Raw genomic sequence first — 27,266 nt, forward strand, 5'->3', positions numbered from 1 at the left:
AAGTAAAGTTTAGCGTGCTTATCATTTCTGTCGCCGAGTTGATAAAATAGTACACGCCACAATCAGATGCAATATTTTCGCCCTAAGCTGCGTCTCCGAGGCACAACACCGCCATTGTCGCGTCGCGCGCCAACTGAACAGGACGAGGACTCGCGCCTTATTTGAAAATAGAACAGAATTTATTTCAAATATTTTTTTGTACTTATTTTTTTTTTTAATAAAGGTGTGCCAGTGATTTTAGAACGATGAAGCTTTTAAGCATAGTGGTTTGTTTTTTGTGTGTGAATTTTTTGGCGGCTAGTGAGGTAAGATTTTGTTTTATTTATTTTCTACTTTTTAATTAATTATTTTATATAGTGTCATGAAGTTCTTAATTGAAGTTTTGGCAGATCTTTTTCAAGTCCAAAAAATGATAGGAAAAGGACAAGGGGTCAGTGGGTCTTCTTTAAATCTACCCTCCCCAAAACTTTCGGCACTGTGGTCATGAACTAAGGTCTTTATATTTTTTGTAGAAGTAAAGTTTACTAGTGTTGTTTTTTATGTATTGCAATTTATTCAAATACCAATTTACATACTTGGATACTTTGCTAAAGTAACCGGCATTTTACCATCAATATTAATTTTATTTTAGAACAATAGGTACAATACAAAGGTAACTCTTTTGTTTCTAATCCAACAAAAAGAAAAAAAAAACAAAAGAATAAGTTCAAAATAAAATTCCATTGAACCAATAAACAAACGTCTAGCATTTCTATTCAAAATTGGAACAAAGCTTCGATCATGCAGTTCCCGCGTGTTGTTGTTCTATCTCTGTCCGACGTACGCGTTATCGTTCAATGTTGTTGTTCGTTCTCGCTCTAGCGGAGGAATCTCCCTTCGGCCTAAATTTTGAATTAAGAATGTATGGACCGGTGTCACGTACGCCCTTTCTTCAGACTTATTGGGGGCATAATATTAGGACTCTTTTGTAAGGACCTCTCAGTTTCTAGTGCATTATCGGATGCAGAGATAAAATTGGGCGTGTTGTTTTTTTTTGGGTCGATTAACCGTTTTATTCTTAATGTTTCGATATTCAAAATATTATAAAAAATAGTCTAGCATTGAATTCTTAACGGAGATTAGGCTATGGTTTTTTAATAGCAATTAGATGATGTCATTAAATGAACCTGTATAATCTTTTTTATGTTGATTAAGAAATTAAGGAAGATTAAAATGGCTAATAATGTTTATCAGTTTCATAATTAACGTTAGTTACGTCAAAATTAAATGAACTTTAACAAAAGAAGACTTAATAAATAGCGTAAACATTGAAATTATTGCACATTCACATGCACTCTCTGAAACGTTTAATTGCGTTTTTTTATCAACACTAAATTTAAACAATTTTATCTTTGTTTCAGACCTACAAAGCCGGAGTGCTACAAAACAAAGAAATTAATGAATTTACACCTTTCATACAACAGGCTGGGCAAACGGTGAGTCACAAAAACAAGAAAAGCATACAGAATGTAGAAATATGTCTTCTGCTATCTTACTTTTTATTAATAGACGGTTTATTTCCATAATATTACAAGCTTTATCACAAAAAAATATACCTACTACTAGAGTTTGCGCGCGGTTTCACCCACGTCCTGTAAGAATTAAAATTAATCTGTGGAATTACTATAGCACCGTGGATTGTGACAACAATAAAATAAACTGGTAAAATCTATATTGTTGATTTTCCTGTAAGTTATTTATCCGTCGTGTCGTAATACCTACCGTTTTCAATTTATAAAACAGAATAAAGCGTTTTTATTGTACCTTTATTTTGGCAAACTTACTACAGTGACCTCTCTAGCAAATTCTAAAGGGACATCGGGGGTCACAGCATGTTATGTTGCGATAGCAATGTTTTGCAAACACAGCTATAACTGAAGAAAAACAATGATAACACACCAACCACCCACCACCATATTTGATATCAATTACTAAAGAGGTTACATACCTATTTAGACTTTTTTCTATTCGGGTCAAGATTAAAAAAAAAGTTGTGGAATTCCGCGCCAAGAGACGAGATTCATATTCATGCGTTCTAAATATGAAAACTGAAATTCAAATGTAAAACATCGTTTTGTAAATAAACACCACGAGGTGATCAGCTGAGAGGTCGGTGACCCTTCGTGCACGCGCTTTGAAAATATCCTTACTGCATTAAATAAGAAATAAATTATTCTGAGGACTTTAACGTTCTTTGTTCATAGATATTTATGTGGAAATATTTTTGTATTTTTATAAGTGACTGGAATCACATATAAATGCAAAGTTAAGTCCTTACCTTACCTTCTTACTAAGTAGGTATCCGTGTATTTAAAATTAGTCATCTATTATACCTTTGTTAGCCCATACAATACCTACATTATTGTTGATCCAAACGAGGAAATCCATATTTCAGTCCGCTTTTTTATTACTTTCTTAATTCGACTTAATTTTCATTTTTTTTACAGGGGGTAGACATCTTAGTTCTCCCATCGCTGCCAGGATCTGCCGATAAATATGATGAGGTAAGTTATTTCATACTTTAACATAAAAAAACAAAGCTATAAGACTATAAATAAAACAAAATAATTTTGTTTCTAATCGCGCCTTACGACAATCACAATCATCTATCTACAGATAGTATATTGGAAGCGGCCGTTAGCAACACAAATCACTGTCTCAAAGCTTTCGATCATGCGCGCTGCACGTGTTAGCCGTCTCTTTCTAACGTGGAACTAAATGTTCTTTGTTGTTGTTCCGTCTCGCTCTGGCGGGTGTCCCCTTGTGAATGCATGGTGTGTCACGTATACCGGTTTGCGTGAACTTTTAGAATTAAATTATTATTAAATTTTATATTTAGTGTATGTAAATTCAAGGATGTAGGTTATTTAGGTATTAGTTAGGATATTACTATAAAGGTTTTGCATATGGTCTGAGTAGACAGGTGAAATAAATGCTATTTTGGGAGTAAGCTGAGAGATGTCATTTTAAATGACTATAATATAATTGTGTAGATGACATAATATTTGAGAAAATAACTAGCTAGGTACTATATTACACGCACTTTTATTTGCTCACCGTCTTGTTCTTGAGACCCCGAGTTAGACAAAAGACGAGGACTCTTCAACATCTTCCCCCATGTTACGGTATCGGTAAAGTCAGAGGCTATAAGTGAAATTGAGAATTAGAATAACAGCAGTTTTTTTTTTATATAACAAGAAAGCGATTTACCTAACCTCTACTTAAAATTATAAATTATTAACCCATCTTACCCATCCATACACAACTTACCATAACTTTGCCTTCATTTTCTCTGTAACTGTGTAAACATAAACCTAACTATTTTGTTCCAGCTGGTAAGCTCGATCTCGAAAACGGCTAGACAGGCTGGCGTGTACGTTGCTACACATTTGTATGAAAAGGCTAGATGTGGCATGGCGTATGAAACTGTGAGGAGTAACCTGGTGTTCGATAGGAATGGAGATATTGCTGCTGTGTAAGTACATATTTACAAGATATTTATGATTAAAATGATTTTTTGGGGGCTGTCAAAGTCCTGTCTTGTTTTAAAGGACACTTATTTTACGATTCGTTTTTGGGAATACCAAATTTGATTAAACTGTAAAAGACAAATAGTTTACTCTACCTACGTGACGCTTAACATTCTCCAATTAAAAGGCAGAGATCAGGCCCCTGATTCTCCTAAGTTAATAATGTCAAAATCGAATAGAAATTGAATCGCAATATGATCGCAATAGCAGTTTTAACCATATCGGGCATTCTGCTACTAATATTAGACCAATCGTATTCCAACGACATTCGATTGGTCTGCTATTTTGGTGATTTTGGTCTATACGGTAGTTTGCTCTACAATCATATTGGAATCGTAAATCATTTGCAGACAAAATGATTCATTATTGAATGACAGAAAACTATAAAAAATTTTATTTCGAAGAAAAAATACGACCAATTGACTTACTAATCATGAACGTACTTTGCAAATAACAATACCAACTTTCAATTCTTCAGGTACAGGAAACCTCAAAACGGCATCGCCAACTGCACCACCCCCCACTCGGACCTCGTCACGTTCACCACAGACTTCAGAGTCACCTTCGGCCTGGTGATGGAAGAAGATCTGGCTTTGTATGATGAAGAGCATTTCAAAGGAGTCAAGAACTTTGTGATGGCGGGAGAGTGGGAGTCTGAGGTCGCGTTTTTGAATGGTGAGTTAGAAAAAGATGATTTAGAAAAATCTAGCATGTATGGTCCGTGTTTTTAGTATTGTGTGATCTTTTTACGATAAGATGAAGTTTTGCTGTTGAATATTGTTGTGGTTTCAAAGGCGAGGGAGATTATTTTGTTCTTATTTGATTTTTATTAGGAACTTGTAGCTCTATCAATACTGGCAAATTAGGTAGATTCAAATTTTGCTTTGCACCATTAGAATTTTGTTTCTAATAGACGAAATTGCCCTCAATACTAAACGGACGAAAAAAGAGACAAAATTTTAATCTTATTAGTAGATAACAACCAAGGATATTTTTCTAACATCTGTCTTTATTTACAGCTGCTACCTTCGCTCCATCCTGGTCTTATATCATGAATGCTAACGTGGTGTCAACTGCTGGCATCTATGCTGGTAAAGCTGGTCTGAAGAATGGTGAAGAGTCACTGGTAGTTGCTGAGTTGAGCAAGAATGGAGGCAGTGGTAAGTTATTGGTCATTTTGTAGTTATACTAGCTGTTTTTTCTCGAATTATTTCGTGTACTCTGATAAAATATTGTCTAGCTTTCCAACAGGAAAAGAATTATTCAATTCAGTTCTATAGTTTCGGAGTCTGTAGTGTACAAACAAACAAAAATTTCCTTTCTAATATATTAAATAGCATGTTTTTTTTCGTTTCATTATAAGGACTTTGGAAAACATTTCATATATCTTCTTATTGTATTCATATTATTGTCGTGAACTTCATGAATTTATTGAGAGACTACTCATGAAACAATGGATAAGAAAAGATAATTTTCAAAATATTAGTCTTATGGCAGGCACTTTAATTACTTCCGCGAAGATAGGTATTATCTCACAAATTCACTAATAAGCCTATAATTTCCTTCAAATTATCAAGCAAATAAGTGATCAATAATAATCTTAAGATGTCGAATACTGTTTTCATACAAACATGTTTTTCTAAGTTTATCATCGCGTGAGTGTATCATACGATATTAGATAGTAATCTTAGGTATGACGTCATACGCAAATGCTTCGCCATTTTGTATGATTTGCTATGCAGATGTAACTGCAAATTGTGTTCAGATTTCTAGTTATTTTAGTTAATAATGTTTAATGTGAGCTGTCTATTGTTAAAGAGCTTATCTCATTGAAGGTTGCATAAAAATTTGCCTAAGCATGCGATACTCACTTTTGAAGATATTTTTTGTTGAAGACACTTCTCTATAATTAGGGAGACTTCATAGATTTTTACATTTCGACGCCTTAGAGTGAAAACCTCGTTAGTGCAAGAGATAACTTTTCAGGATAAGGATTATTAGATATTTTTTATGATTATCTTCCAAGAAATACAATAAAAAAATATTAAGAAAAAAATGCATTTCCGAGGTTTTCATTCTAAGACGACGATTTGCAGATTTCTTGTCTGTCAGGTTATTTAATTTATTGAAATGACTTCATACTAAATTTTGAACTTGACACAATACATGTACCACGTCCTTTATGTTTTATCTGAAGGAAGTATGTATATGTATTATATCAAATGTACTTACCACTTTTTCTGCTGATTCTTACTATCATTAAAATCTGGCCAATAATATTTTACTGGTCAGCCTATTAATCATCTATGTCCTACTTCATTAAGTAAATATCAGGGATATTTTATGCCTGCTGACTAGAAATCTACAATTAATTTATTTAATTCCAGCTTCTCAAACGGTACTATCCACCAAGTCTTCGACCTTCCATCAAGCAGACCTGAGTCAATACGTCATCAGACCACTGGATGTTGAAGCGAGTTCTATGGGTTACAAGGATACTGTCTGTCATAGGAGTTTCTGCTGTGAATTCTATGTTAAGACTGCTTCAGGTAAACCTCCTTGTATTATTTACTGTCGTACATTAAAAAAAAAAACGCGGATTTAACGCTATGTATTTTGATTGCCTAATAATTTGTTCGATTCATCCTAAAAATATATGACTGCTACAAAAACGTGTGCAGATTTGTTAAAAAAAACTAAACGTATGCAGGATGACTTAATTGAAAAATTGTTTGCCCTTAATAAACATAAGAAAATTCAACAGGATTTTTTTTGTTCTAAGTTAATTTTATATTTTCAGCTAGCAAACACGAAGCGAGCTACAAGTTAGCAGCATTTAATGGCGTGCTTCCAGTCAGCGATCACCACAACATTGCAGCTGAAATCTGTCTTATTTCTGGGTGAGTTAGCTTTTTACTTACAAAAAGTCAAAGTTAAATATGTTTATTGAAATTCGGTTGGTTAAATTAGCATTTTTTCACGTCAATTAAATTGGACAGCACCCCCAAAAACGTCCTCCTTTTACCACTTCCCAGTGCTATGGCTGGGAATGGTAAAAATTGGTGGAAATTGGTCGGTAAATAAGTTTAATTACCGCTTTATAAACATGATAAAAATCCGCAGATTTATCTAAATGGATCTTGTCTTAGTGGTTTTTATAAAAACATTTATATTTTTCTTTCAGATCTGAAAATTCAGACACAGTCTTCGAAAGAATTTCCATAACTGCCAATTTCACGAAACAAAACTCCCAGTTCCCAATTGTTCAATCTACAGTACTGCCAGCAGAAAATCTCAAATTCTCCACCAAAGCCAGTGAAAATTCACAACAGGTAACACTGGAAGCTGTCAATGTCAAAAATGTACAAAATGTCGGAATCTTTGGTAAAGATAGCGCGGTTTTAGAAGATAATTATGTATATGGAAAGAAAAATAATACGGAAACTGTTCAGACTGATATATATGAATATATTTTCAATGAGGATGTTCAGGAATTCTTCGATTACGTCTGGATACGGTTAAGAATATTGATCGTAGTTGTGTCTATCTATATTTTGGAAATGATGTAAGTTTGTAATTTTTTATACACTTTTGAATTATTTCAAAAAATATCGGGGATTATAAATAAGAGAATTTAACTAAATGATTGTTTATTAAAATACCTTTTTAGTTTAAAGGTAGTTTTTAAATAATGATTAGATAAGGTATATCTCTTTTATGTAAATGACAGCGGGTTTGTTTAAAATTGAGCGAGTGTGAAGACTGCAAAATGTACTAGTTCAATGGATTTGAACTCAGTGTCATTATTATATTTTTGTACCCAATATGTACTATGAAAATATTGTTGAAATCATTTCCTGAAAACAATGTTTTCAAAATTACTTTTATCACGATTTTGTTAAATGCCAAATCTTGATAAATATTGAACTTTTTGATGAATGAGTAATCAATTAATCAAGTTTACTTCTGCATCTGTTTTGTATACTTACAGATTTTTATTTATCTGGTGATTTCAAAATTTGTTACTGTATAAATAGCCAGTGTATGCTATTTTAACTAAAAAAATATGTGTCTCTTCATTGTGCCAAGATAATAAGATTATTTGTAAGATACTTATTTAATGGGCCAGGTTTTAAATATTTAATATAAATGTGTGAGATCTAGTTTAAAAATATCTGAGGATAATGAACAATAATCAAAATTAATTAACTTACCTACTTATGAATATTTTTGATTTTAATTTCTTTTTTTAATGTTTATTGTCCTTTAAATAGTACCTACAAAATAAGGTTTGTTTTGTGAACTGATTTGTGTACGTGATTGTACTTTAATAAGATTTTGTCGTCGACTGTACTAATGTCTGTACTAAGAAAATATGCTCTATTTTTGTATAGTTAAGGTCCAAGTTCCAACACAAATGTCAGTTTTCTTAAATAACTGTTTACTACGAATTGTAATGTTCAAAGTAATTAGTTGTTTTAATTTTGGCCTCAATTATAGTTATAGTAGTATAAGTGAGAAACGGTTTAAATGAGTATTAGCTAATCGTGTGTTTGTAAAGTACAGTCGCGACAAACTGCTGTGATATTAGTTTTATGCATGATTTTAATTAAATATAGAAGATTTTTTTATGGATAACGCTGTGTTTTATTTCTTGTGAGGGAAGCTGATCTAGAAAAATCATTAATCTAGATTTGAGGAATCGGTAAATAAATACAATATTTCCATTAATATGTCTTTATTATATTTACAAGACACAACAATGTTCTAAGGTACAGGGAAGTACACTTTTCATCCACCACTTTATTACAACGATAACTACAATATTATTAGAATTTTACGACACGACAAGCATTCTTTACTTTAGAAGTTAGTAACCAAAACCTCACTATTGAAATAAATGTTTTTCCAAAATATTTACAGCATAATTGTATTTGTAATTCCTACAACACTTGCCTTAATAAGTACAGGTACAAATGTAAGCGAAGTTCATTAACTAATTAATGTCTGTTGGTATATCTGTGGTGTTTATGGTTGTGTATGTACTTCACGTGGTCTTCATCATCATCGTACAGGGTCTTCTCTATCCATCTCATGAAGGCTTCCACCTGCAAAAGATATATTATAGTTATTTTCTCCAGGACAAGTGGACTTTATTGAGGAGCAATTACATATTGATACCGAACCGTTTACTTTTGCCTCTATATTCAAACCTAATTCGGTAGATAGACCATGGACAATATTTTTGGAAATTCTTCAAGTCTTAGAGAGAGACATAATTGTGGTGCTGGGCAGTAAACGTCACGTTTTCTTCCTAGCAAAAACACAGGAAGTGGTGAAGGGCGAGCGTTGTGGGGGGCTGTATCTTCATTATGATTTCGAACATCAGTTTTTGAATGAGGAAACTGCTAATATATTAAGCAATTAGCAAGATTCAAACTTAGTGACGAAAAAAAGCTAGAATAATTTTTGCTCGAGCTATAAACAAGGCAGACAATATGTAACTCTCTCTAAATTGTAATCTCACCTTTGTATAGACGTCGGGTTTTCCTCTAGCACAGGGTATGCCCCACGACACAATACCAATCTGACGACCTTCCCGCACCAGGGGACCGCCAGAATCACCCTTGAAAATGTTAAAGTTTCAATTATTACTACTTGTCGGCCTACTGGCCTATTAACCAATTTGAATTTGGAGTACTTAAAAAGAATGATATAAAAAAAGTGGTTGTCTGTGATGTGTCATGTTATTGTGCTTTCATGAAAATGTTTTTATAATTTTCTCCTAAATAAATATTATTGTGGATTCTATTGTGTGTTACTCTCTGGGGTGGGAAGAAGCTCCCACCAATAGGTTATGGCCCAGACGACATTTACATCGAAAATTGAGAATTTGAATGGTACAAATTATGAAACCTGGAAGGTTCAGGTGCAGGCGTTGCTCACGAGAAATCAGGTATAGAAATACGTAAATGGAACTATACCTAAGCCGGACTCAGCAGTGGAGTCGTGCGCATGGTCTGATAAAGACGATATGGCAAAGGCTGATTTGATAATGGCAATGTGTCCAAGTGAGCTTAAACACATAAGAGGGTGTGAAACGTCGCACGAGATATGGAGAAAATTGGAGAAAACGTATGCATCTAAAGGTCCCGTAAGAAAGGCAAGTCTGTTAAAGAAGTTAACGTTGAGCCGCATGAAGGAAGGAGATGACGTACAGAGTCACCTGAATAATTTCTTCGAAGCTGCGAATATGTTAAGTGCTATGGGTGTAGAAATACACGAAGACTTGATGTCTATCTTATTACTGTATAGCTTGCCAGAGAGTTACGAAAATTTTAGATGTTCTATGGAGAGCAGAGACGAACTACCAAACATAGAGGTACTAAAGATTAAGATCTTGGAGAAGGCATATAGCTCGACTTGTACTGAAATGAAAAGTATTGAAGGAGCCATGTATGCGAAGAATAAAGGATTTAAAAAGAACTCGAACCGTAAAGAACAAAATACAAAGAGTAAATTTATATATAAATGTTATAAGTGTCATGGAGTTGGACATAAATATTCAGAATGTAAAATGAATCAAAAGAATGATGACGCGAGATGTGCAACAGAATACAACAAGGAGGTCAGTATTTTGTTGGGTATCCGAGATGTACGAAAGGATACCGAATTTGGATACCAGGTGAACATAAAGTCGTTGAAGCTCGTGATGTTAAATTTGTTCCCAAAGAGGAACCAAAACAATTTCATCAGAAGGTTGAACTGGAAGTTGAAGATACACATTCAAATGCGAAAAGTAGCAAATAGTAACTGGACTACTGAATTCTATACTTATTTACCTGCCACGCATGAGACATTGACAGGCGCTGGTGATCAATCCAATGAAAGAATTCATACGGATGTTGTACGTTGTGCCCCTGAGATTGATTGTCACGGGAATGGAGATAGTTGTCCTGGTGATGTACATTCAGAGGTCGAGCCAGCTAATGAGGGAAATAATATGCAACAAGTTATCCTGAAAAGAGCCGCTGGAAGACCGAAACTTGTAAAGGGAGAACGTGGTCGCCCAAGAAAAGTATATAATATGGTAGAAGTTCAAGAACAAGAAACTGAACAGCATGAAGAAATGCACCCGGACTCAATGGAACCTGTAGAAGGTATACAGGGTGATATTAATCAAAATGTAGATGATGAAGAGTTTTTCTCAGCGATGGCTGAAATATCACTTGAACAGGCTTTATCAAGCGATGAGAGTGAAAAATGGCAAGAAGCAATTTTATCTGAGATCAAAAGTTTAGTGAAGAACGAAACCTGGGATATTGTTAAGAAACCAAAAGATCGAGAGATTGTGGGCTGTCGCTATATCTTGACAACTAAACTGAATGTCGATATGACAACAAAGAAGAAAGCTCGACTAGTAGCAAGGGGTTATAGTCAACGTTATGGTGTAGATTATCACCAAACTTATGCCCCAGTAGCGAGACTTGAAACTATCCGACTTTTAATGGCACTAGCGGTAGAATTGAATTTAGAAGTCCATCAACTAGATATCAATACTGCTTATTTAAACGGCAAAATCGACGAAAAGGTATATATGCAGATACCAAAGATGCTCAGAAATTGGAAAGCGTGCTAATAAAATGTTAGTGGATCTTCAAGCTGGAGGAGATGCCTGTCTCTTAAAGCGTTCATTGTATGGTTTAAAGCAAGCGGGACGACAGTGGTATATTAGATTAGATGAAACACTTCGTCGAATGAATCTGAAACCAAGCAAAAATGAACCGTGTCTATATTATCAGCGGAGGAAGGATGGAACAGTTTTGATAGTTGTCATATATGTTGATGACATTTTAGTTGCTTGTGATGATTTTACTTTGATACAAGAATTTAAGAAGAAATTAGCTGATGATTTTGAGTTAAAGGATTTTGGACCAGCCAAATATTGTTTGGGTATAGAGATAGTGAAGGAAGACGGTGTAATAAGTCTATCACAGCGTAAATATATCCAAGACACATTAAAGAAGTTTGGAATGACGGACTGCAAAACCGTATCGACGCCTTTTGAGGTGGGACTAAATTTTGCAGCTCCAAAGCGTCACGAAGAATACAAGGAAAAGGAACCGTGGCCATATCGCGAACTCATAGGCACATTGATGTATTTGAGTGTTGCCACAAGGCCTGACATTGCTAATACAGTTTCAAAGTTAGCTCAATTTGCAACTTGTCCAAATCATACTCATTGGATTTCCGCTAAACGAGTTCTTCGATATCTAAAGAAGACTATTGACTACCGATTAACATTTAGAAAAACAGGAAAGTCGTTAACGGGTTACTCAGACGCTGATTGGGGTAACTCATTAATTGATCGGAAATCATACTCTGGTTACGCTTTTATATTAGGAGGAGCTACAATTTCATGGCGATCGGAAAAGCAAAGATCAGTGGCTGCATCCTCAACCGAGGCTGAGTATATAAGTCTTAGCGAAGCTATGAAAGAGGCTCTTCACCTCAGTAGTTTGTTGAAAGAAATAGGTCTGTTAAACTTATCAAAAACTACGATGTATGCTGACAACCAGGGGGCGATATATATTGCAAACGATACCGGCTACCATGCCCGTAGCAAACATATAGATATAAAGTATCATTTTATTAGGGATGTATTGAAGGGTGATGTTGTAGAGTTGAAGCATCTGCCGACAGATTTGATGTTAGCCGATGTATTAACTAAAGCTTTACCCGCGATTAAACACTATAAGTGTACTTCAGGCTTGGGGCTAGTATAGTAAAATTGAGGGGGCGTGTTAAAGTTTCAATTATTACTACTTGTCGGCCTACTGGCCTATTAACCAATTTGAATTTGGAGTACTTAAAAAGAATGATATAAAAAAAGTGGTTGTCTGTGATGTGTCATGTCATTGTGCTTTCATGAAAATGTTTTTATAATTTTCTCCTAAATAAATATTATTGTGGATTCTATTGTGTGTTACTCTCTGGGGTGGGAAGAAGCTCCCACCAATAGAAAATATAAACAGGAGGTTTTACATAATATATGGAACATTTTAATGAGAGTTGATGTACATTCTAGTCTAACTTTATATTGTCTGTATAACTAACTGTCCTTTGGATGTATGTATTTGCAACATTGATTGAAAAAGGAAATTGGTCCGTGAGTTTGGTGTAAGTCGAAGTTTCTTTTAGAAATAAATAGGAAATACCGATCTCGTCTAATTTTGGAAATACTACCGTGTTAAACTGTTTAATGTTAAAACTTATTAACTAAAAAATACGACCTAGGATTTAATATGTCAGAAGGATTGTGTATTCTGCTTTGAACATGTTTTGTTCTTCTAGGATTATAATTCCTGTATTCATTACCATTCATTGGTTCCAAACCGTGTCAATTATGTGTTGCTAACTGTACTTAAATCTTAATTAAAAGTACTTACATGACAAGCCCCCTCCCCAGCTTTAGTCAGCGCACAGATCTGAGTCTCGAACACAGCATTCACACTCTTGTGGGCTTCCTTACACTCTTCATAGGTGATGGATCGCAGTTCCAGCTGCATCAGATCGTTGGGCAGGCGGCCTGGGTACTGAGGAACAAGGGTTGTGGTTGGTAAGTAGATGGTGGTAGGTTTTTGTAATAGGAGTGGGTGTGTAAGTGGTTAAGTATGCGTAATTGTGTATGTTGGTAACAAATTGCTATTGGTAATTTTGTAGGTGCTATTATGTGGTATAATGGCGCCTATAAAATTAACAATAGCAACATTAACAAAATCAAAAGTAGGAGCATTGTTAATGCGGTATGTTTGAAGGTAAATCAATTTAACGATAATTATTGAAGTACATAGAATATTGTATGATTTATGCTAAAAGTATGTGTAAGTACATATGTCGGTTTTTAATCTGACATGCTCTATGATATTACAGAGTTAGCGCGTAAAACTGCTGTCTCATCTTGTAACTAACGCCTAATAGCAAAAAAAAATCTCGTGTTTTAATTTCAACTAAATACTTCAGTAGATACAACAACATTTTCTTTTTCCTGAGCTACCTACATAATTTTACCTATTCCATAAAACAAAACATAAAAATAAAAAGAAACAATTGAAACCCACAAACCCCAACTCACCGAAGTAGTCCCCCACCCCGTCAACACTAATTCCTCCCCCTTTTCCACCGGCTCATCGTTCAGCTCCACAGCATCGACCGTGCTCCCGAAATCCACCTCCTCGTCAGTGAAGAGTATGGCTATGTCGTTCTTGATGATGTAGTCATCGTAATCCTCGTGGATTACCACCTTGCGGATGGTGTATGCTGTGCCTCCGGAGCGCAGCTGGTTGGTCCCTACTACCGCTTTGAAGTATTGAGGTTTTAGTCTGGAAGGTTGGTAGAAATTATGAATAGAATTGTGAGATGACATCACACAGAGGAGTATGGATATGAGGGCAGAATTAGTAGTACCTAATTGTTATATTTTTATTTTGATCAGAATGTAATCTTAATTAATATTTGGCCATGATTATATCAAGAGTTTTAATTTTAAATTTAATAAATGTCCGCTTTTAAGTGACTTAAATAGGAGGCAAATATGTAATTTTGTTGTAAGTGCAATATGCATGTTTTTCGTTGCGCAGCGCCTTCCAATTATTTCATAGCAAACCGTGTGTGATTTGCTGAGCACCAATTACATTATTTCGCTGCATTAATTTATCTTTGTAATTATAATTACTTGAGTATTGTGTTGCTATGGTATTCAAAATAAATAATGCTTGTCTAAATGAATGATGAAGTAATTTTAATAATTAATTCTTATTTCCTTACCTATCAACGCAATGAGCGGCAGTAAGAATTACCCTAGGAGTCACAAGCGATGCCCCACAGAAATGCCACACCCCCCATATTCTTAAAGAAACTTGGTAGGGGATAGAGCCATTGGGAGCCTTGAAACCCCCTACAATTCGCTCCCAGTCTTCTCGGGCATCAGGACTTGAGGCTGAGAAGAATTCTGATGACACTGGAATAGAAGAAAAGTTATAATTAAGTCAAATGCATAAAGTGAAAAATTTATAAAAATATGATGGTATGGAGAAGAGATGTTTGTAAGAGAGTACAAAAAGTACTTGTCAGAAGTGGGATTCGAACCCACGCCCACAGAAGTGGACTGCGACCTGAACGCAGCGCCTTAGACCGCTCGGCCATCCTGACATGCGAACAGAGGCTGAAATTATCAAATGGTATGTACAGATTTATAGCTGAAGATAAAAATAGACACTGACGTCACAGGTAGTTGATAATTCACTTTGCGTCGACTGCATGCAATCAATAGTTTGAGTTTAAACGATTTAAGACTTTAAAGTGATTGAAATAAGGGTCAACTGTTAAATTTTGTATGACGTAGAAGAGTTAAATTAAGGTCAGTTTAATTGAAGGTCAGAGATTCTGTGTTGCTATGCAGTAGTTTTTCAGCTCGTGAGATATTACATAACTGAGTCAGATTTTTAACCTTGTTAACATAAAATAATGAAGGTCGTTTCTCAAAAAGTTCCTTGCTTTGGTAGCATATACTCACGTATTGGTAGCTTAACACGTTAGACAGGTAACAAAAAGCTAAGAAGAAAGTTACAATTAGTAGCTTTAGAATCTAAGTGTAAAAACGATCTGTAATTTATTTTATTATCATCACAGAAAAAGAAATATTTATTAAAATTCTAAACAAAATAATGCAATCTCCTTTCTCAGCATACAATACTGAACAAATTACTGGCCACTTCGCATCAAAAACTCGTGGATGCCATTAAAGTTTTTTTTTTTCTAGTTTTTTTTCTTTTTTATTTTAATGGCTTTGATCAGATTTTTTGATAGAAATAGGGCAGTATTTCAATCTCTCCTAAGTATAGCCTTTTTGCAGACTAGATTTTAGCGGTTTTTTTGTTGAAAAAAAAACGTCCTTATTGACATTTGATATCATTAAAATATTTGAAATGTTAATAATGAATTATTAAAAGGTTTACATTTTATGTGAATTGTAGAAATTGAGATTGAGATTGTTCCTACATCGTATAGTTTTTTTTTCTAACGTTTTTAAGGTGAGTAGTAATTAATTTATCTTACATTTAGCATTTCTAGGATCCTGTTTATCTTGGTTTGGCGTTTGATATCCCGTTTGACCGTTTACAAATATCTCCACATTTGGTTTTAAATCTTTCATTTTCAGTACTTCGATAGTTTTAAAGTTATTTTCTTTGATAGGAATTATAATATCTTCAAGTATTTCATTATTCTTTATAGCCGTTCTTGTGATATCTGAGAATGGAAAAAAACTCTTTATAATTTTTAAAATTATGAATAACGTAACATTTATTATGTGTTTGACAAGATACGAAGTTGTCAAAAACCGAATTTTATTCGAAATTTTTACATTCAGAAGTTAGCGTACCTATAGTTAAGAAAAAATATTCATATTTATGTACCTATGTAGTTGATAAATGCTATTTTTGCACATACGTGTAAAGGTAACTATATTATGTACCTACTAATCTTAACAACAAAATATTGAAAATAAACTTTATTCAATACCAAGATGATAAAAACAAATTCCTTACCAGCACTAACACAAATCCCAAACAAAACCGCGATTAAAAAACTATAACCCATCATTTTGTCACCACTTAAACAAAATACAACTTATTACCTAAGACCACAAAGTATTATGTAAAAAACTAGGAAAATTCTTCCCTTATATAGTACATAAACAAATTGTTTCTGACGCAATAGTCTATGTACTAAATTCTTATGGTGATACCCGTATGCTGGGTGTTACGTTGTTTCGCAGAAGATAATCGTGGTATATCGTCATTGTTTCAAGGTGGTTTGAAAGAATTTGATACTGTATCTTTATCTTTAAAAGATTAGTGGGGTCTGGATAAAGGTGTATGGTCTATATTTTGGGATTGTAATGTAAAAGGGCTAGTTGAGTGAGCCTGTGGTAATCATTCGAGCATTAATCCCGATTGCGGCAGATTGCTGTAAAGTTCTATCAGGAAAACATCCTGATTGGCCTGATTTCATCAGTCGTTAAATATTGAACCTACCATTGTTACACTCTATTGCTCAACTCTTATCTCAGTCGAAAATATATTTAAACTGGACAAAGAATGGTTTCAAAAGTTATACATAAAAACGTTCCCAAACTTCTACCTAAGCTATGTATTTTTCGCAGAGAGAGTCGTGAAACAAACACGTACCTGAAATAAACACGTAATTTTAAGACATTTAGTCAATGCATGTGGACAATTTAAGAACACATCAGTCTAGCCCACGGTAAGCATATTTTTCAGGCCAGGTATAACTACATACCTACTTAATTAGTTCCTGTATCTTTCTTACTGGACACAAGCGAATCCCATCGATTAATTTCATCTTCCAAGATGCACCCAAACATACCACCTTTCATTTTGATAGATGTACTACACACAACCACTTTCGCACACACGAGCCATCAGCCACGACAAGGCACTTCCCCATAAAATAAACAATTGCAACCCATGGGATATTAATATTCGTGTCTGGACTTGTACAGGAAATGGACCATTTTGTCATAGTGTGTCGGCGCTTGGCTAAATCATAACTTGTGAGGAGCATGGCTAATTTGTTTAAGACTTATATGTTATGTTGTAGTAAGCTGGTCAATTTATTTTGTAGGGAAAGGAATAGGTTTATATTTAGTTTAGATTCCTTTAGGGTTATAATAAGAATATCTGGATTGATACCAAAGAGCTAGCTTGGCACTTTTGGTCCGTGGATGGTGACTATCTTGTCATGACGAGTTCTTTCAAAATTGGCGGGTCCCGGCTGTCATATGAACATCTATGTCAGTCGCTGCTTGTAGTCAGAAGCCAGAAAGTGTGACAACCAGTCTTACTAGAGGGTATTGGGTTGAACGGGTAATTGGGCCCAGGAGGTCAGAAAGGCAGTCGCTTCTTGTATAATGCTGGTATTCAGCTGCGTCTGGTTGGACTGAAAGCCGACCCCAACATAGGTAGTTGGGAAAAGGAACGGGAGATGATGACAGTTTTAGAACTGTTTAGAAAATGTTTAGATTGATAGTTGCTTACGCTTCAGATGTTTTTTTATTGTAAGTAAATTCAGTTCAGAGCAGCAGTGTGTTTATAATAATTTCATTTTAATTCAGAAATGATATCATCAAGAGAATTTGATTGATTGATGTTATGATACATTTATATTATTAAAATTATGTGCAAAAACGTTTACCTACATTTAGTTTATATTCACGTTTCCATTACTACTTCTATGCTTTTTCATAATTTAATAAAAATACAAAAAAGTTTACCTTACCTGCGCCATATTTGATACTAATGAAAAAAACTAGTTAATTCAATGCACACAACTGACCTACATATATCGATCAACAAAGTATGTAATAACCTGACTATTAAAATTCGCGTCCCGCCATATACAGGATGTGCACAATTTGCGCGCGTCGCAAACGCATTGCCTACACTTACAGGACTAATCAACGTTCTGACTCGCATTCGTAATTGGACATCGAGATTCGAGAGTACAAATAAGATATTAGGTCAATATGTTTCTTAGTAAGTAAGCTACTTTATTTAAAGCGAAGGTTTCGGGAAGAAAATGTTGGTTTGTAGTGAAATTGTGACAAACTGACATAGTTTGAATGTGTATAATATAATTTTGGTAAAGGGTTTCTCGCGTTTTTACTTTGAGGTGAAAAATGAAGGTGTGGAAAACCGTTTTGATCAGGAAGTAACACTTTAGTCTTGACATACCTAATTAGATTGACAATATTACCCATTTATATCTGACAATGTAAGAGTCATTCTTGCTACAATAATTTACTCCGAGCTAAGTCTAAAAAATCATCAACAGCGTTGAATACCCGTTGCGATATTAGGAGACTTCTACAGATTCACCAGCGATTCTCAAAATTCCTATTATAATTACAAGAAGTATTTTATTTTATTGAAATTGGAACTTTTAATGTGAAAAGCCTTCTCCAAGGTATAGTCAATGAATGTAAAGGTGACAACAGATGGGCGTTCGGCGCCGCTCGTTCCTGCATACGAATGCAAGTCATTACAGATTCCGACACGCGCGCGATGATCATGCACATTATGTTGCGTACATCGCTGCGATAATCTCAGCTCGTCTAATAGAGGCTTTATTTGCAGCTCGCTTTGGGAATAAGTATTGCTTGCTTTGTTTTGTAGTAAATTCTTGTCTGTTGTTACTTATGCCATTTTATTTTGTGTTGATTTGAGATTGAATTAGCTGAATAACCCTGAATTTTATTTCTGTCAAATGGAACTAAAACTAAGATTTTTTAAAATGTGGTTTGACGTCAAAGATAGAACTGATTAGAATGCATTTATTAAATCATCAATGTATCATCATGTTTATGTAAAGGACAAATGCCAAAGATTAGACAGCAACCTTCATCGCAGTAATTTGTAGCTAATTATTGTGACTACTCCAAAGTTAGTACTCAAGTTTCTTCAATGTTTTTGATACTCTTACAACCTTGTGTTTCCGCTTTTCATGTGACTTATCAATCGGTTTTCCAACACACTTATTTACTCCTCAAAATACCTGACATATTGATACAAAAAGATCAACAATCACATTTATGTCAACAAAATTTTGGTAACAAAACGTGCATTCCTTTGCGTATCAATGTAAACTGTAATAGGATACCACGTTGTGATATTCAGCAGTAGCTTATGAGTTATATCGAGATGTGTATACTGTATTCTAGTGTTAAACAGTAGACGTCGTTGGAAAATGTTGAGAAATATAGTGATAGTTTTTGTGTTGTGTGTTGCGGGTTAGTGTAGTGTAAATTGTAATATTTATTTAAATTAGTACCTACTGATAGTGTTTAAAAACCCGTTTCTAATTAGATGTTATACAACATTTTGGATAGGATTTTAAACGATTTCAAAAAATGAGAAGGTTCATAAAACACATTCTGTATTTTATTAAGCATCAAAATGTGTTTTATAACTTCTTTTTACTCAATTACACACTATAAATATTAATATAGATTTAACTTATATAATTAATATGATAAATGAATCTATTAGGTACACACTTATTAAATGAATTTGAATATTTTCAAGCTATTAGATCATCGAAGCAATTATACATGTCATTTTCTTCAGAGCACTTAATTTGGTCAAAATTATACATAATGTGAACCAGCCTAATTATCATGTTGCTTCATCAGGTGTGGTATTCGTAAAGTGCCAGTTCTTCGACTGTCACGACGACCCTGGGTATAGTCCCGATGAGGGACCGCTTGCAGATTTGCAGTTCACGTGGCTTGGGGCACTGCAGTACATACATGGTATGTAGATTATGACGTCCTCCTAGCCGATTATCGGCTATAGCGACTGTACTCATGTAAGGAGATCAGCTAACTGCGCATGACATGTTAGAGTGCACAAGCATTTGCGCAGACACAGGTGCACTCACTATTCCTTCACTCTCATAGTTCGATGGGACGACACGACCGGAGAGAGATCAAGCATACATGGTGTGCAGACAATGAGGTAACAGTCCTCGTTTGCAGGCAATCCCATCGGATAGAAATCATTTAGACCAGAAAATTCTATAAAGCATTGTAACGAGATAAATAAATTTGGCTCTTGAAATATAATAGAAGATCGTAGAAACCATTGAAAAGACGAAAACTTAAGTACCTGTATGTTTGTAAGTAGTAATTTAAGTACCTACCTACATCATTGGTTTTGTATTTTGTAGATTGCCCAGTCCACATAATGGCAAATTACATAAAGGCCGTGAAGGACTTTAGGTGTTTTTCTGTTGACATTATTATCCTTCCTGCTATTAACAAATTGTATGTATTGCAGTAAAGAACGGCACTCCCCACTACTTCAGGGTGCCGCGAGTGATCCTCATCAGCAGACAGTTTGTGCTGTCCACCGCCGCTGATGCAGCTCAGATACCTGAGGGATATGCCCTGTTAGTACACCATGGTATATCGGGTGTCGTACCTTATCACATTAAATAATATTTAACATACTTTATGATATTCTATGGCGAGTTGTAAAAAAATAACCTAATCCATTCGGTGGTTTGACCAAAGGAGACATTTTTCGTTTTTATAATTTACAACATCATGTGTAAAGCAGAGATAAAGTATAGGAGCTGGGGTATTTGTTTCGCCACTTCTTCCCAGCAAAAACACATAGGATAGGTTGATGAAGGGTGGGCGTTTTTTGGGCTGACTTTTGTAAATTCTGATGTTCGAAAAGTGTTGTTTTGCAGCCAAGTTTCAACAAATGATTTTTGATTTTGACCTACTCGATATCGTTCATGCTGTTTCTTTAAACAATTTCTAGAGGCAACGTTATCTTCGGCGACTACGAACGCGACGAGGCGGAATGCCACGTGACCATAGACGATATCGCGGCAGGAGTGGAGTGCGAGCCAGCAGTCCTGTTAATGCCCATAGCTGATGTCCTCCTCCACCCGGAGTACAAACACTTCGGGGCCAAGTACAGTGTCGCACTCATGAAGCTGATCACACCTGTTAAGTCGAGTAAGATTTGTGAGGAGACTGACCTGTGTTTCGGATGGCACGTTAAACTGTAGGTCCCGGCTGTCATTGTGAACATCCTTGGCAGTCGTTACGGGTAGTCAGAAGCCAGTAAGTGTGACGCCAGTCTAACCAAGGGGTATTGGATTGCTAGGGTAACTGGGTTGAGGAAGTCCAATAGGCAGTCGCTCTCTGAGCTACATGGGTTGCCCGATACACCTCGGAAAGACTGTTTGTGCCAAGGATATAAGGACCTACTGTTTATTGTGCTCTTTGAATCACGGTAATTAGTGTTCAAGGCATACTCAGAAAGTACATATAACATGCCTTTTATTTCTGTGATGTTTTCAGAATACATGTTACCAGCTTGCTTGCCTTACAGAGACTATATAGTCGATAAGAATGGAAAACTGACTAAAACAAAGCTTGTTCACGTTGACTTCTCTACTGGTAAGTATCGGCTTGTGTTTAAACACCACCCAAAAAAGTACCTATTTTACTACCAAAAAAATTCTAAACGGTTACCAAAATGGATAAATGGTCACCAAATAACGTTTCCAAAAATATTATTAGGTAAAACCATTTTTTCGTATTATCGACTACTAAAAAAATATATGGACGCCTTTAAAATACACTTTAGACCAAATATTATATATTGTCACTACTTAGATGTTACCAATTATGTAATACCATGACTCCTAATTTGGTCATTTTTGTTAGACTAAAAAAGCTAACGATCGCTAGAATATTTCCCAAATACCAATTAATATACTGGGGTTACCAAACGTACGTCGCTTATTTATTGTTATATGAATTTGTGTGTAACTCAGTAGTAAAATGTAAGCACGCAACATGCAGCAAGCATGGCTTCTGTCACGGCTCCGGCACTGCGGGGCTCCGGCGGTCCCATGCGAGCTTATCGTCGCAGATGGTTTTCACGCTCACCACCGCAGCTTCGGCTTGCTGGCCGGCTTCGCCGGCCAGCCTCAGCCGCGGCGGCGAGCCTTAAAAACTACCTGCGCCTCAGCTCGCAGGCCGCCTCGCCCCTCCGCGCCTACGCGGTTTTGAATTGCACTCTAGGGGTAGGGCAGACAAGACTACGTGGAGTCGGTTTTGCAGCGATTCGTTTTCGTCACTAACTTTGATTTTGGTTTGAATATTAATCTTTTAGTTGGATAGAATTTGGTGACCATTAATCCATTTTGGGAACCAAAAATAATATTTGTGCGAGATTTGCGATTTTTCTGATGTTATTTTATTTTTTTTGGATCATAATATTATATACTTTAGTGCCCTTTTAATAAAGTCAATTTATTTTTTTTGGAGTTGTTTATTTTATTTGGTGCCTCAGCCTAGAGTCTTAAAAATATTTTTGGTGATCGCCTAAATTATACCCGTAAGTATCTGACCAAAAATATAATAATGTACGGAGGAAAAAGTTATTTAAATCTTTGTTTGCAGATGTTCCTCGAGATTTTATAGAAGAAGAAAAGGAGGTGCAGAGAGTATCTATACTGCCGAGAGAACTTTGCTTTTTATATGACAATCCTGAGGTAACATATTATTATGACTAGAATCATGATACCTTCAACACGTACAACAAGAATGCGTCGAGTAATTGCCCAAAAGGTCTCTTTAAAAATCCTCCTAATTTGTCTATAAGTTACTGGTGTGCAGTTCGAGTCGTTACATTGCAATTCTGAAGTTATATGAATCCTTACAAAGTTCGAAGGTACAGATATTATCTACAATTGACTTCACAAAAGTCATGTCAAAAAGCTTACTTCGTCCTAACGGTAGCTTCAGTCTTCTCAATAACACTGCTGTTTCTGCTGGAAAAGAAATTTTATGAGAGTCTTTTAGTAACTTGGTTGTATTTTTTCTTGGATGTGAACAGAACGTGACGAAAATGACGCAGAACAGAATGTGTTGTACTACGGGATGTGGGTTCCATTCCGGGGCGCCTACCATGATGCATGAGCATACAGGACATTGGTCGATTGTTGCCTTGTCACAAGGTAAACTCTTAATTTTTTTCACCATATATGTACATACATACCATTTCATCATTTCTCTTTCACATGGTGGTGGGGTCAGCTTTCTTAATTTGTCTTCTCCACTTCACTCTATCATCGCTCCCATCATATTTGTAACAAACATTTATGGCAAATCAATAATTTCTATTTCTGTCTTTGTCGTACAGGAGGGCCACCGTGCCCGGATCCTCTGAGAGGCCGGGCTCCACCATCGCCTCCACACCACATCATGATACATCCTTACGTTCCCTGGATCACTGCTGCCATCACCGGCAAAGCTATCGGGGCCTTCGCTAAGGACGATCCCTTCGGTAACGTTATCTCTGGTTACCTACATGCTTGTTTTTGTTAGGAGTCGTGGTGGCCCCAATAGGGTAAAGAACCAACCTTTCAAGTATGAGTGCGTGGGTTCAATTCCAGGTCAGGAAAGTACCAATGCAACTTTTCTAAGTTTGTATGTACTTTGTAAGTGTATCCTAGACACCAATGGCTGATAAAAAAAGGTGAAGGAAAACATCTCGAGGAAACCTGGACTACAAAGTCCGAAATCTGCAACCCGCATTGAGCAAGCGTGGTGATTAACGCTCAATCCTTCTCTGTGTGAGAGGAGGCCGCAGCCTAGCAGTGGGAACATAAAAAGGCTGTTACAATAATAATATTTTCTATGTGTTTCCCGTTCATACCCTGATGGTCACCCCTTCAGGGTTTATAATGCCGAGAGCCTCTGCTTACGACCTGGTTGCGCACGGCTGGGTGGGTCACTGGTGGATGGGAGGCCTCCGATGCTACGACCGAGCGGAGTCAGCCGACGATATGTTCAAGTTCTACCACGAGATCTTCCAGATGAAGCCTGTTGCGGAGACTTTCCTTACCTACTATTTGGAGGTAGGTTGTAAACCCGTTGTGTGCCAAAGTCGAGTCATTTATTTCTTTACAAGCACAAAAGAACGTCAAAAATTATAAATAGGTTTGATTCTAGTTGCTATATATATGCTAAGTATGAATGTAGATGGATGGAGAGGAAGAGGAAGACCTAAGAAGAGATGGATGGATTGCCTGAAAGATGACAGGTATAGGAAGGGAAGGAATGTTTATAACGAGTAACAGGGAAGAATGGAAGAGGAAGACAGATTGCGCTGATCACAAATAAAATTGGGAACAGTACTGGATTTAGAAGAAGTATGCCGAGCGTAGATATGCACAAAACCGATTGATTTTCTATCGTCTTATAATTATACAAGAGCGGTTAAATCGGTCAACGTCACGAAGGTTTTATACCTGAAGTCCATAGTAATTTGAGTTTTTAATTGCTGCCATTATTAATATCAAGCAAAAAACATAAAACCATATAAAGTATCATGATATATTACAGTCCAGTGACAGACATAGATGGAAGTCTAGTAATAGGTACTTAATGGCTACCATTTTTTTTGTTTGTTTTGTTTTAATTTCCGGTAATTTCTGTCCAGATTGACGCTGCCCACAACACCCTTATTATCTGTGTGAAGGTTGGCATGCCATACCAACTCGGACAGCCCAGAATTTGGGAACTTGACAGTCCTTTAGTCAAGGTAATTTATACAAGGAGTAACAGTTAAAAATCATATAAGGAAATCAGCCAACTGCGCAGGACATACTACAGTGCACAAGCATTTGTGCAGACACAGGTGCACTCACTATTCCTTCACTCTCATAGCGCGATGGGACGGCAATCCGACACCACCGGAGAGAGATCAGGCGCAGGACCGACATTAACGTGTTTTCCGATGCACGGGTGTATCAATCACCATCTTCCAGACTTCGGGCTGCTTTGTGTAAGTTTCTAAAACCCACAAAGCGATTTCAGAGCATATGTTCTTTGCAACTGGCTGATCTACTTATATATGAGAACAGCCTTGGACGTACATTGTTATTCATAGTATCCTGTTTTTCCCAGCTGCGAATACCATTGATCAGGTTCTCTCATCAATACAAGTTTCAAGTGGAGGCATGGGGTTACAACAGCACGGAATCTTCACAGTCCTCGCCGTCTAAGGAATCTGAAGACACTGAAGAATCAAAGTAAACATTAACAAATACCTCTTTTTTAAGATAACAACTTTGTTTTATTTTTTATTATTTAACAGCCAAAACAATAAACGTACGATAGAGAAGCCTGATGATGGGATGTTCGTAACGTCCGTAGCATAAAATAAATGAATAACTTTAAAATAAATTAAATGTTATACATTTTATCAATGTACCTTGATAGGTAATACAGATATTTTTGATGGAAGATCAATAAAATTTAAGAGGTTAGTTAAAAAATTTTTTGTCTCGAGAAAACTTTTCAAGAACGTGTTTTGGATATTACAAGGTTTTCGGAAATATGTTCAAGATTAATGTAGGTATATTTTTTTCACCGTCAAAAACTGTATAAAAATGTTTGAGACAAGCCAATTTGGCAGTTGTGAGCGCCTTAATATTTTTTTCAATTAACTTTCGTACACCCTGTATACGAACAGTTGCTATATTTCTCTTGTCAACAAGTGCTTTAAAAAAAAAAAACTTGAAGAGGCTACGAAAAAGGACAAGATAGTTCTGATATTTTAAAATGTTTGATAAACTTGAAATGTTTATTTCAGAAAATACAGGATAAAAAATTGCCAATGCCCTTTCTCAGGATTTAGACTATCTGTGTCCCTTATATAATATAGATTGGTTCAGTAGTCTTTATGTAAAATCGCGATAGACATACAAACAGACAGAGTTACTTTCGCATTTACTATATTGGTCAGGATTTATACTATCGCATACCGCTCGAAGTCGTAACGTTAAAATAAGCCATTATTTCAAATGCATTGGAATAATAAAGATGTACGGATCAGCTCACGACGTTAACTCAACACACAATATACGGTATGTCAAGTCGGAATAATTGTTCTATCTTGCATACCTTATGCTATGCTTGAAGCTTAGGTATGCTTGAAGTGGAAACCAAGTCATTACCTTCCGAGCCTTTTCCCAACTATGTTGGGGTGGGCTTCCAGTCTAACCGGATGCTGAGTACCAGTGTTTTAGAAGGAGCGACTGTCCTATCTGACCTCTTCAACCCAGTTACCCGGCCAACCCAGTACCCCTTGGTTAGACAGGTGTCAGACTTACTGGTTTCTGACTACCCGTAACGACTGCCAAGGATGTTCAATGACAGGCGGGATCTACAGTTTAACTTGCCATCCGAAACACAGTAACATGTCAGTAGTTTTTAAACCATAAAATGTTTGTTGCAATTGATTTGACAGTTGTAAATAATGCTATTTCTGGGGATATTAGATAACTATTGAATCTCATTCATCGTATCGTTTTTCATTATCTTACTCGTTCTGACAACTTTGATAATTGAGTTGGTGCAGTTTTCATCGAAAGGGATAATTGCAGCTACGTTCCGGGTTTCTATTATTGTGCATGTCAGATTTGTCCGTTAACATCCTCAGACTGTATTTTGTTATACTGTAACTTTAGATATGAACTAATATGTTCACTGGTTAACAAGAATAATATAATTTGAGCACATCACGATGATCGAATAAATGGTATCTACTGATGAAGAAAAAGCCACATCTTTTCTTAAATAAGCGTATATTAAGCTTGCTGACAGGCTCTTTGGAAACTATTCTTACACATGTATGTTTAAAAATGATTCAAGTAGTTTCACATATTTAATTGATTTGAGAAGCTCTCAATAAAAACAGAAGAAATATGTGTACTTATTTATATTCCACTCCCACTTTTCTACCTACTTATCCCACTAGATCGGAAATCCCAAAAATTGGAGTAAGTATTTCAACAAATGGACACAATACTCAATATATCAATGTTGCTTTAACATATTTTTATTTCAGAACACATTCCGCATTGCCAATCTTTCATGTGCACCTGTTTCTGCGCAATATTTAACCCAATTATTACCTATTCATTCTCTTTACACGCGTCCCAATGAAACAACTTCTCGCACCCGGATAAAAGTTAACCTCCAACCGTCTACAGAGTACCAGCTTTCTCCATACCAAATTT

At 35.8% G+C, this 27,266-nt stretch overlaps 3 protein-coding genes and 1 non-coding gene across 4 annotated transcripts in view; 2 read left to right on the top strand and 2 right to left on the bottom strand.

The window, feature by feature from the left end:
* The first annotated feature begins 86 nt into the window (after positions 1-86).
* LOC124642329 (vanin-like protein 1) lies at positions 87-8,207 on the top strand. Its single transcript, XM_047180715.1, has 9 exons — positions 87-305; positions 1,401-1,475; positions 2,487-2,543; positions 3,372-3,514; positions 4,048-4,244; positions 4,589-4,729; positions 5,957-6,118; positions 6,370-6,469; positions 6,754-8,207. The coding sequence occupies exons 1-9, from the start codon at positions 246-248 to the stop codon at positions 7,136-7,138; spliced, it is 1,320 nt and encodes a 439-aa protein (XP_047036671.1). The 5' UTR covers positions 87-245; the 3' UTR covers positions 7,139-8,207.
* A 96-nt stretch (positions 8,208-8,303) lies between these two features.
* LOC124642330 (chymotrypsin-1-like) overlaps positions 8,304-27,266 on the bottom strand; it is a 41,943-nt gene continuing 22,980 nt past the window's right edge. Inside the window, exons 4-9 of the mRNA XM_047180716.1 lie at positions 15,687-15,878; positions 14,397-14,589; positions 13,705-13,951; positions 13,019-13,165; positions 9,097-9,195; positions 8,304-8,677 (exon numbers count right to left, since the gene is read on the bottom strand). Coding sequence (XP_047036672.1) covers positions 8,570-8,677; positions 9,097-9,195; positions 13,019-13,165; positions 13,705-13,951; positions 14,397-14,589; positions 15,687-15,783 — 891 coding nt within the window. The 5' untranslated portion in view covers positions 15,784-15,878 and the 3' untranslated portion in view covers positions 8,304-8,569. The remainder of the gene's footprint in view (positions 8,678-9,096; positions 9,196-13,018; positions 13,166-13,704; positions 13,952-14,396; positions 14,590-15,686; positions 15,879-27,266) is intronic.
* Positions 14,697-14,780, bottom strand: Trnal-cag. Its single transcript has one exon. It is a non-coding gene; the product is annotated as a tRNA-Leu (tRNA).
* Positions 21,008-25,278, top strand: LOC124642154. Its single transcript, XM_047180468.1, has 8 exons — positions 21,008-21,180; positions 21,529-21,627; positions 22,639-22,730; positions 23,075-23,195; positions 23,381-23,524; positions 23,917-24,098; positions 24,683-24,784; positions 25,150-25,278. Exons 1-8 carry the CDS (start codon positions 21,084-21,086, stop codon positions 25,276-25,278), a joined length of 966 nt encoding a protein of 321 aa, XP_047036424.1. The 5' UTR covers positions 21,008-21,083.

This window comes from Helicoverpa zea, chromosome 24 (genome assembly GCF_022581195.2).
Source record: "Helicoverpa zea isolate HzStark_Cry1AcR chromosome 24, ilHelZeax1.1, whole genome shotgun sequence".
NCBI classification, from domain to species: domain Eukaryota; kingdom Metazoa; phylum Arthropoda; class Insecta; order Lepidoptera; family Noctuidae; genus Helicoverpa; species Helicoverpa zea.

Coding starts and splice junctions, on each gene's coding strand:
- LOC124642154 (XM_047180468.1), top strand. CDS start 21,084: ATGCCCATAGCTGATGTCCTCCTCCACCCGGAGTACAAACACTTCGGG. Junction 23,196..23,380: donor GATTGTTGCCTTGTCACAAG/GTAAACTCTTAA, acceptor TTTGTCGTACAG/GAGGGCCACCGTGCCCGGAT. Junction 24,099..24,682: donor TCCTTACCTACTATTTGGAG/GTAGGTTGTAAA, acceptor ATTTCTGTCCAG/ATTGACGCTGCCCACAACAC.
- LOC124642329 (XM_047180715.1), top strand. CDS start 246: ATGAAGCTTTTAAGCATAGTGGTTTGTTTTTTGTGTGTGAATTTTTTG. Junction 6,119..6,369: donor CTATGTTAAGACTGCTTCAG/GTAAACCTCCTT, acceptor TTATATTTTCAG/CTAGCAAACACGAAGCGAGC. Junction 6,470..6,753: donor GAAATCTGTCTTATTTCTGG/GTGAGTTAGCTT, acceptor TTTTTCTTTCAG/ATCTGAAAATTCAGACACAG.